The following is a 12,070-nucleotide window of genomic DNA, read 5'->3' on the forward strand; positions in this document are numbered from 1 at the left end:
ATTGTATGATTCAGTGTGCAAAATGAAAGATGATTGCACATTATAAAAAACACAAGAGTAAAATAATTTCAAAAAATAACAAATGGAGTGAACTGTTTGATAAATGACTTTAAACTGACAATTATTTCTCCTCATTCATTGACATTCAAATAAATCTTTGTCTTTTCAATGTATCTTCTGTAATAATGAAAGTTAGTTTTAGATTCCCAATGGCCCTATCTTGTCTTTAGTAGCAATTAATTTTCTATTCACTAACATTCCATAATAAAATTTTATACATTGAAAGAGTGATAATTTATTTATTCAAATGTTTATTCAGAAGTTGTGGCATCCTTCATATATCTGTATTTAAATAACAAATGTAGCTTTAAAAATAATTATTTTATATATTACTTATTGGGATAAGTACCAATTTCTTTCTTGGCTTTAGGAAATCCAAAGATAAACAAACCAGCACAGAGTAAATAAAATGAGAAATAAGCTCCACTCTATGACTTCTATAAAACAAGATTTAAAGGAATATTATAATGGCTTTAAATCTTTTTGAGCAATTAAAATAGGAACACATCCCTCTAGGCATCTTGAAAGCACCTAAGACCATTAGATATAGACCAGCAAATTAACTATATTAAGGTGCCTTTTATATTTCAAGAGAGACATGGTAAGTTACATAGAATGAGCGCATCTGCCAAGAGCATTAAGGTGCGTATTAATTTGCAGCTAGAGAATCAATGAGTTGACGTTGTTTCGTTTTAATTGATGACACAAGGTTTAAGAGTAATTTATATTAAATTTCTTAATTTTCAAATTCTAGCGAAAAATCTAGGGTGATTAAATCTGTTTTTTAAGGAATATCTATGAAGAGGAGGGATACCTGATTGCTTGATACCTGATTGCTTAGGGTAGTATGTAGTTCCCTTAACTAAGATCTGATTAGATTGTATGATCTTACTAATGTTGGAATTTTTACAACTGCCTCTATTCAATGTAAAAAATAATAATAAATTGGCAGCAAGTCCCAGCATATTAGCATCTAAAACTCAAAAGCCTACTAGAACTAGACGAGCCAAATTAGCTACCGTGTTGCTTGTATATTTCAAATGACTATAAATCGAGACATATCAATATCACATTTAAATCATAGTAAGTCCAGTTTAGCAGAAGTAAGATAAAACTTGAAAAGAAATTTAATGCTAACACGAATCTGGAGCAGCTAAAAGATTGATTTTCACTTTCAGTAAATGAACTCAAGGATACATGTTAGGTATAAATCTTATGCTCGTTAAGGATTACAGAGAAACTCTATAGTTTAAATATCTAGTAAGAAACCATAGACAAACAGCCATATGACCTACTTCTGTGCTATTCCTGGCATAAGGAGAAAATGAAAGAAAATGAATAAAGGTAAGATAGGGCAGTAATCAGGTATATTTTAATTTTCCAAACAAAGGTTCTATTAAAATTGTCTAATCATTTATCTTTTAAGTTCAATTTTAAGCTTATATATAAAATAACAAACAGTATACATAATTATGGATATTACATATTTCCCACTGACTTCATGAAATTAGGTCAAACATACCGAATTAAATATACATGCTCTGGATTTTAGGAAAAAGATATGAGAGGAATGATATTCATGTATATACATACATATACATATATATACATATACATACATATATATATATATATATGCATGTGTGTGTGAGAAAGACAGAGAGAGAGAGAAGAAAGAGAGAATAGTTGTAGCTAAGATATTATCTAGGATTTATTTATTCTATTTTATGTGTTAGAGGGTTTTGCATTGGTGCACATATGTGAACCACCTGCGTGCTTGGTGCCTATGGAAATCAGAAGGTGTCAGGTCCACTTGAACTAGAATTGTGGATGTTTTTGAGTGACCATGTTGGTTCCCGGAACTGTAACAGGACCTCTACAAGAGTAAATAATTTTCTTAAATACTCAGTCAATTCTCTAGCCCTTTAGATGCTACTTGAATGCAAACGAGTATAGAAACTTCCAGAACAAAAAATAAAGGATGATTCTCAAACTATTGAATAGAACAAGTGACCAAATATATAAATTTGCATAATACACAGTAGTAAGCTAAGGGAGAGGAGAACTTCATGAAAAATAAATTGATGAATAGAATGTGGTCCTACAAAGGCAGTGAGTATGTTATTATAGAAGTATTCTGCTGTATTTCAATGACTTCCTAAAAAAACCAACCAACCAACCAATCAACCAAACTACCTCCCCCCCCCCCCAAAAAAAAACAGTTGTTTAGATTCTGTTGATAAAATCTCAGGATAAAGGGGAATTGTGGATCTGGATATTTAACTAAACAAAAGCTGTTCTTTTAGTATGTGCACTGCAGTGATACTGAGACTATACTGAGAGATACCTTATCTCAGAAATGTATAGCTTCCTTTATCAAATGACATGCAGACACAGATAAGATGAGCATCATTATACAAATTATCAGAGATAGTAGTTTTATCAACTTAATAAGCAATCATATACTGTGGATGTGAATGTTTTAGGGAGGACATCCTATTGGGACTCTAGATGAGAGAAGCATGGGAGAATGGCAAAGTAGAAGGATCCAGAGGGTCCTAGAAGCCTACAAGTAGAACATTATGATAGGCAGATTTGGGCACAGGGGTCCCGCTCAAACTAAGGCACCAGCCAAGGACAATACAGGCGGTAAACCTTAAACCCCTACCCAGATCTAGCCAATGGTCAGAACATTCTCCACAGTAGAGTGGAGAGTGGGATATTACTTTCTCACATACTCTGGTGCCTCACCTTTGACCATGTCCCCTGGATGGGGAGACCTGGTGGCACTCAGAGGAAGGACAGCAGGTTACCAAGAAGAGACTTGATACCCTATGAGCATATACAGGGGGAGGTAATCCCCCTCAGGAACAGTCATAGGGGAGGGGAATAAGGGGAAAATGGGAGGGAGGGAAGAATGGGAGGATACAAGGGATGGGACAAGCATTTAGATGTAACAAGAACAAATTAGTAAAATAATATATATCTTGGGAAAAAATAAAATCTTGAAATAATTAAGAGATTTTGAGGAATAATTTACTAATGATGTATGGATAATCATGAAGATATAGCTCTGACTTTGTAAAAGTGTGTTACTTAAGAAACTAAACAGGGCAGTGGTATCTCACATGCCTTTAATCACAGCAGTCAGAAGGCTGAAGTAGGCATATCTCTGTGAGTTCAAACAAATTTATTCTACAGAGAGAATTCATATTCCCCAAATTGTGGAACTCCATATTCATATTAGATCAATGCCATTTTAAAACACAGACAAAATGATATATAGACAACCATACAAATCAATCAATTAATAAGCTAATTTAGACATGGTTGAATATACCACATGAACTCTGAAATTTAGAGGGTAACTTTTCAAGATAATTTGTAACTCACAGAATTTTACCCCATGGTCTTGAAGCCCAGGTTAGTAAAAGTAATCACATTTTACATGAAAAAATAGTGAGGATAGTCTGAAGATTTAAGTTTGGATCAGAGCAAGGTAAGAGAGGAGAGTTGAAATTACAGAATGGGTTAACTAAAATAAAGATGTATGAGGAAATCTTATAGAAATCCTCTAGTTTTTATACTATTATATTATAGGAGATATTTTAAAGGAGTTTGAAAAAAGTGCCTTTTATGGGTGGTCAATGCTGTTATAAAAAGACACATGGTTACTAACTGCAATTCTCAATTCCAGGCTCACATAGCTCCTATTGAGTATATATGGTCAGGGAGGTCCAGAGGCATCTAAACCACACATGCTATTGCCATTTATCTTGTTTGTGTCATAACAACTAGATAGTAAGACTCTATTGCTGAATATTCCACTCAATTACATATAGCACATAAAAAATCCAACCTTTGACCAGATAACTGGTTAAAAATAGATTTATTCTCCTCTCAACTTGGGACACAGAAACTTCTAACTTTGGACACAGAAACTTCTTTATGTAGTAAGTAATAGTTAAGGCAGAGGTGTATATGTTTTCAAAGTGTCAACTTTATGTAACCATAAATACTTAGTTGTGAATCATCTATATTAACCTTCCCTCATACAAGGTTCAGAAGTATGAGCAGAAAGATTTTAGGAGCTAATGAGTGAGGAAAAGAGAGCTGTAAAATGTAGGATTCTTGGCCAGATGTGGCTTTCACACAGATGAATTCACAGCATCTGTGGGTACCAGAATAAGATGAAGCCATTCAAAAATAAAGCATGGATAAGGGAAGGGGCTACAAAGTCCCCACACTTAGCAGTGCAGCTATCAGCGTTTGATAGTTGCTGAAAGAAGTCATCCTCCTTTAGGAACCTGGCTATTAGTAGAATGCTGATGCTCCATTGATTGGCCTAGTAAAAAGTCTAAATCAGAAGCACAATTTGGACTTTAAGGTGTATTTATAATAATCAAAAGATGACATTAAGATGGGAGAATGATAGTATGGAGACATGACAAGAACTTGAGGAAATGTACTCTACACAACTAAAAAAATTCAAAGAATAAATAAAAATCTTATTTAAAAAGAATTGTTTCAAAATCATAACAAAAACATTTTAAAATACATATACTTAAAGTATGACAATTTGGTTAAGTTGTTCTTCAATTTAATATCAACATTATAACATTAATAATGAAATTACACTTCTTATTTTATGAAACTATTTACCATAGTCTCTTATGATGCTAGTAAAATTATATCCAATACAACGCTAATATGGAATTTAAAATAACTACATTGTAAATATAAAAATTTTAATTCCTAAAAATGATAAATTTTCTTTGTTCCTTGGACATCCTATAAAATATACACTGTTGAGAGGCTGGAAAGATGGCTCAGTAGTTAAGCTCACTATTTGTTCTTTCAGAGGTCCTGAGTTCAATTCCCATCAAACACATGGTGCCTTACAACCATCTATAATGTGATCTAATACCCTCTTCTGGCATGCAGAGTACTCATATACATTAAACAAAAAAAAATGTGCTGTTATTAAAAAATTTCAGGGGGTGTAATTCATCAATATTTTAAGTCCATGGGGAAACATGAGCTTATATGTAAGGTAGTATTATATTTGGAATCATGTAAAAAGCTTTTATAGGTCATGACTTGAAGTGCTAATGCAAACATTTGTAAGTGATATTCTTATAACTAAAATTATTTCACATTCATTATTTTGTGGCTGTTCCTTTAATTTACTTTGAGTTATAGTAAGTCTCTTCATAGCGAAAATGACTGTTTTGAAATTAAGGTTGAGAAACCAAAGCCCTGATAATTTCCTGGAAGATGTAACAGCTCCTTATTATGTCAATAAAAATCCTGTTGTGAAGGTCAAACCATATAATCTCATAAGAGGGTAAACAAAGCAAACAATCTATTACTAAAATTAAATACTGAAAAAGGACATGCATCTTTTAGGTGAGGTGATGCAATATATAAATGTCTTGGAAATATAAATATATTATCATTCATGGTAGATATTGAATTAAATATTTTGATCCTGCATAAACAGAGTCCTTTATTAGCCTATAGCACTCTACTCTATTAAGCACTATTTGATTATATAATCTTTCTGAGTTCTAGAACAGTCTATAAATGGGAGTTAACATGAGCATATTGTCTAACATTTTACTTATAAGTACTGCTTAAGTTAAGAATAATAAGCTGGGTGCAGTTGTGCATGCCTGTAATCCCAGCACTCAGGGAAGCAGAGACAGATGAATCTCAGTGAGTTCCAGGCTGGCCTGGCCTTCAAAGCTAGTCCAGCACAGCCAAGGATACACAGAGAAACCCAGTCTCAAACCTTCACCCCCAATGAAAAAATAAAATAAATAAATAATAGTTAAAGAATAATAAAAGTCTGCCTGCCCATAGCAGAACCTGAAAAGATTATTTCTAGGTAGATATTTTGTCATCTTTCTATCTAAACTATTTTAAATATTATACATCTTTTTAGTGTATTGCTTTCATTATAATGACCATAACACAGATATTTAAACAAAAGAATTTATGTGTGACACAGAATAGAAAGAAACAAGATTTAATGTAGAACGTACATTGACTTTTTCTTTCAAGTCTGAGATGTTGCCTTCTTTTCGATAGACTGCAAAATCAGAACTCTGCAATATAGCTTCTGAACGAGTAATCCAACTGTGAAGTTCAGTTATATCGACATCCAACCTAAGAGAGCAAAAAATAAGGCTCATTATTTCTTTATTATCTCTTTCTTCTGTATAGGAAGAAAAGAAATGTATTCACATTTACCACACTCCTTCTCATCTGATGCTACTATTATTGTTAATAGTATCACCATTTCCCTAGTTAGATAGACTCAAAATTTAGAGTCAACTTTGATCTAGAATCTTATGATCATCGAGTCCATTTTATTCAACTCAATGCAGCAATCATCTCCTACGAGCTATTAGCCAGACTCTGTTTGAAAATTTTGTGCCCTAGAAAATTACTACCTCTCCAACTGGTTCTTTAGTTTTGAAAAATATTGACAATAAACCAAAAAAGTACCCTCTTGGTTGTCCCAATTGAACCTTAATTCTGATATCCATGTTCTCATGTGGTACCCAACAGTATCTTTTCTTTTCCATGCAACTTGATATAGCAAGATGGACCCTGGTGCCCCTAAATTTGATCACTTCCCCTTGGTGGGGAGGCTTGGAGGCACACAGAGGAAGGGAAAGCAGGCTATCCAGATGAGACCAGATATGCTGTGGCCATATGATAGGGGAGGAGGTCCCCTTCTCTCAGAGGTCTATGGGAAGGGGATAAGGCAGAAGAGGGAGGGAGGGTGGGAACAGGAAGGTACAGTCAAGGGGATAACATTCTAGACAAATCTGAATAAATTATAATAAATTAAAATTTTAATATGGACATCAATAAGAGTAACCCAAGTAAGGTTTTAGCAAATGTTTGTATACTATAATATTTCCTTGTACAACACACTTTAATAGAAGCCAGTTATCAAACCAGAACCCAAACTGGGAGACCATGCTCTGAGTAACTCTCTATTATCAATAATGAAGCACAAAATAATATTTGTGTGAATACTATTCTTTTATTTCTACATAGATCTCCTCATGACTTGAGGTTATTGAAATATACACTTCATGTGACACTATAAATAACTAAAGCAATGCTCAGTGTACTAATGTCTGTCTTATTCAAGGTTAATATTGTTGTGATGAAACACCATTGTAGAGGAATTTTAATCCAGCAGCATGTCTGCTCTGGCAAAAGACCATATTCAAAGACCTTCTAGGTCTATGTGATCCAGCTGAAATGATACACCTTTAATCCCTCTGGCTAGAATATACACACATCATTAGTACATACATTTATTCACAAACAAAGATGTCTAATTGAGGGGCAACCAAAGTGATGAATCAGAGAAAGATTTGACAGAATGAGTCAGAGATGAGGTACACGCAATTCTCACTACATCAGACAGGAAAGAGAGGATACTTATGAGTAGTGCATGTTAACTTTCAGTTCATTGATATAGAGATATTAATGACCAACGGTTGTTAGTTCCTTTTATTATTATGTTGGTGATGGTAGTGTGTTTGTGTGCTTGTATTCTCTTGTTTTTGCTGTTGTGAAGTTATTATAGCCTGTGTTTTCCTGGTTGTAGTTAACCACCTTAGGTTGGAGTATTTCTTATAGTATCTTCTTTAGGGCTGTGTTTGTGCATAGATATTGCTACCTTGGCAAGCCATGGAGGAAGAGGACATGCTCAGTCCTGATGCCACTTGATGAGCTCAGATGGGAGTGAGGCTACCCTTTTCTGGAGAATAGGGAAGAGTGAGATTATTCAGCAGTAAGTCTCAGAGGATGAAAACACTTTAGGCCCAGATTAGTGGACAGAGGTTGGAAGCTGAAGCCTTCAAGGTAGATAAGATTATACAGAGAGTAGAAGCTTCCAGGCCTAGGCTTTGTGAGAATTAGATAGAAACGCTCTGGGTTCAGTCCAAGCCATCTATTAGTAAAGTTTGTGTACAGCTGGCTCTCATCACATCCCTTCAACTGAGGAAATAAAAAATGCACTTACACACTATGACCAAAGCAACTTGTGGGGAAAGTATTAATTTGGTTTATATTCCCACATTATTGTTAATCATCAAAGGATATCATGACCACAAAGCAAGCTGTGGAGGAAAGATTTTACTTGTTTTACATTTCCACATTATTGTTCATCATTGAAGGAAGACAAGACAGGAACTCAGACAGGGTAAAAAGTCAGAGGCAGGAGCTGATGCAGAAACCATGGAGGAATGCAGATTAACGGTTTGTTATACACTGGTTGCTCAGTCTGCTTCTTATAGAATCCAGGCACAACCAACACAGGAGGCATCATACACAACAGACTAGGTCTTTCCACAATAGTTGCTAGTTTAAAAAATTGTTCAACAGACTTGCCTGTAGCCAGATCTAATTGAGGCATTTTCTCAGTTGAGGTTCCCTCTTCCCAGATAACTAAAGCTTGTGTCAAGTTGACACAAAACTAGCTGACACATGAGCAATGAGGAATAATTAATCACTGTTGGTTTGGGCTACTAAGTTTTGCTGAGGGTAAATCTGCTGCAACAAATATCTCATCATCTAACTAGTTATTTCAAAACATTTTTGCTTGGGCTCACTAAAGTTCAGGGGAATATTAAGTATTAACAAATTATTCATGTTACTGAGTCAAACTAAGTGTTCAGCAGATGAAAGGATCAAGGAACATGGTAGGTATGCACAGAACAGAATGTGATTAAGTTCTTAAAATCCATATGTTGTATCTAACAATTATCCTCTTCTAATTACCAATTTTCTTCAAAATATAGAATTCTCTTTCATGGATTGTGCCTTCCTGATTATTTTAAATTCATTCACTAAATTAATACAGAGTCCAGTGAATCATCCTGTATTCCTATAAACATTTCATCAGCAGACATTCTTAAGCAGTATGTCTTAAGAACATATAGTTTGTCTTTTGGTTTGGTTTTGTTTGTTTTTACTTTTGGGTTTCTGTTTGTTGTTGTCTGGTGTTTGTTTGTTTTTGTTCTTCTTATGGAGTTTTTTGCTTTTTGTTTGTCCCAGCACAAAAGTCGCTGACTCTGCCTGCATGTCCTCATTAAAAATGAACAGTAAAGACCAGAAATTCTGAGAGGTTCATACTTCACTATTATGAGAGAATTTTAGAGTTGTTCTTAAGCATCTTGAAAGCAATTCCACTATGTTGAACAATCAGGGAATGTTTTCTACATGATCTGTTAAGGGGCCGCTGTAAAACTGAACTCCAGTTGTCCACAGTGATAACCACATCTCTGCTCAAGCAACATCTTCTATTGGCCTCATTCTTTTCATTATGTTCCTACATAACAAGTCCAAGTCACACTTTCTCAATAAACTACTTTAACTTCTGACTCTTCAGAACTTCAAAGGGAATCTGTATCATGATAATATTGGCCCTAAACTGATGATTCTGAAATAAATAGCTTTTCAACTTTAACATGGATTCCTAACACAATATATTTAAAGGATTTTCCAAAGTTCTCAGTGCTGTAAGCTACTTTTTATTCCCTAGGTTTCTTAAGAGCTCATGGGTTTTTTTTCTTTACAAAAAAAAATACAACTAATATGCAAAAATCTCTTTTCCTTTCTGTGTGGAAACATTTCATCTTACCGTGTACACCTTCTTTTCTCATTTTCTTCTCTGAAGTTTTACTTCTTTCAGTTTTTACATAAAATTTACCTATATTTTCATTTTGAGCACTATTCTCTAACTTCACAAACATGTGAGCCTCAATTTTCAATTATCTATGACAAATATTCAACTGTACCTTCTGAGTCCAAATTATAAGAAAATTATTAAAATTAATTAAATTTGTATTATAATCTTCACTAAAAGATAATCAGAGGTTAAAATTTAAGATTATTTTCACACACACTATATATAGTTCTACTCAATTTTAACACAAGGTTTACTACCAATACATTCAAAGTGCTATTACAGGCTGTTTACACTAATTAATACAAGCTAAATTTCATTTGATCAAATCATGGTCATGTCAGTTACTAGCCTATTTTTGTCACATAAAATATACATCCTAGGTTTAATAGATAGATATGCTTCTGTAGATAGATAAGGCAAAAGAGTTAGATAAGGCCTTTAAAAGCATCAGAGACCTACAGAATATGGCATTTAAAGTTTTTTTTTTTAATTTTAATGATTATTTGACAACAAGACAGGTTAACTCCTGCCAACACCCAGCGTACCTCAAAAAGATGATGAGCATCAAATAACCTCTCTGTGGATATGGCTTCAAATGTGGCAAACAAGCTACTGGGAAAAATGTCCCCTTTTCTACCACAGGCAGAATTCTGCCTAAAAATAGGCAAGCTTGGGTGCAGGCAGAGTTGAAGGCCAAACTCTGCCAAGACAGGGGAAACAAGTCCTCAATACTTCCTGCCTCATAAATATGTCTTTCAGATATTTTGGCCAGAAGGATGAAGTTGAGGCTTCATTATTGAGACTTTTTTGTGACTGTTGAAGCAGTAAAGTATCTCTGTCATTTTTTTTTTCATTTTGGAAGCTGCTAATTTGCACTACAATTCACTCAAGTTTTAGGTTTTATTCCTTCTCAAGCCTCTGATGAGGTTGAAGACCAGACAGTTAGTCTTACAATTTTTGGAAAGCCATGCTAAATTATGCCATGTCAGAAATCCTGTGCTTAGGCTGCATGCTGTGACCTTCCAGTTGCTGAGCTCTGGAGGAGGAGGTCTTTGTGTTCCAGGCCATCCTTGGACTATTTACCTTCGAAAGAAGTAGGGAAGTTCCTACTGAGAAACACCTGGAGGGTTAAGGAAATCCTTTCATAGAGCTACTCAGGAATTGGAAGTTCTTTTATTTTATTTTATTAATTTATTCATATTACATCTCAATGGTTATCCCCTCCCTTGTATCCTCCCATTCCTCCCTCCCTCCCATTTTCCCCCTACTCCCCTCCCCTATGATTGTGACTGAGGGGGACCTCCTCCCCTTGTATATGCTCATAGGGTATCAAGTCTCTTCTTGGTAGCCTGCTATCCTTCTTCTGAGTGCCACCAGGCCTCCCCATTCAGGGGACGTGGTCAAATATGAGGCACCAGAGTATGTATGAAAGTCAGATCCCACTCTCCACTCAACTGTGAAGAATGTCCTGTCCATTGGCTCGATCTGGGTAGGGGTTTGAAGTTTATGGCCTGTATTGTCCTTGGCTGGTGCCATAGTTTGAGCGTGGCCCAGGGAGCTATTCAGGATATTGTACTCTTTATGCCTTGGGAGCTGGAATAGATCCTATTGACCTTACTATATAAAGTCTTACTTGCCCCCATTAAGAGAATCTTGATCAGAAATGTCCTGACTTGATTCGTTATTTCTCACATCTCTGTATCCTACTTTCAACCCCCACTCCCTCTTTCAGGTGAACCCTGATTCTAATTTTCCCGCGGGCTGGACACAACAACAATTAAGCTTAGTTGGTTAGGGGTTAAGATGTGTTTGTGTCTAGATCAATGATTTAAGTAGATAGAGAGGAGATATGATAATATTGATTTACATTCAGAAATCTAGACTTATCAAGATAGAAAAGATGTTTTCTTCAAGTTTGCCAAATACAAATAGCCCAATCACTATAAATTCATTCTACAATTCCTGATTTTTTTCATGGTTCTTCTTGCTGTATGTAGTTTATTTTATTTATGTGTAATAATATAAATGTGCATGTAAAAATAAATATAATAATAGAAAACAAGGAACAAAAAAGAAAAAAGAAGTAAGTTCAAAACAAAACAACACCAACAAAAGATAATCAGAGGTATTCAAACTTTCCATGGGATCAAGGCCTAAATTTTAATGACATACTATTTGATGTACAATTGATGGTCTTGTTAATCCTATAATATCTGTACTTTATTTAAGGCATACCTTCCTTCAAGTGTAATAGGATACTCTGAAATTTGCAGTTCAGTTTTGTAATCT

At 34.7% G+C, this 12,070-nt stretch overlaps 1 protein-coding gene across 10 annotated transcripts in view; it reads right to left on the reverse strand.

The window, feature by feature from the left end:
* Nucleotides 1-12,070, reverse strand: part of DMD (dystrophin) — a gene marked incomplete at its 3' end in the record, with an annotated part of 2,106,393 nt that overhangs the window by 1,340,590 nt on the left and 753,733 nt on the right. For all 10 annotated transcript variants that reach the window (XM_084788839.1, XM_084788837.1, XM_084788840.1 and 7 more), the window contains one exon: nucleotides 6,108-6,231. In XM_084788839.1, the coding sequence (XP_084644965.1) occupies nucleotides 6,108-6,231 (124 nt within the window). The remainder of the gene's footprint in view (nucleotides 1-6,107; nucleotides 6,232-12,070) is intronic.

The sequence above is a fragment of the Acomys minous genome, assembly GCF_964271855.1.
Source record: "Acomys minous genome assembly, chromosome: 7".
NCBI lineage: Eukaryota > Metazoa > Chordata > Mammalia > Rodentia > Muridae > Acomys > Acomys minous.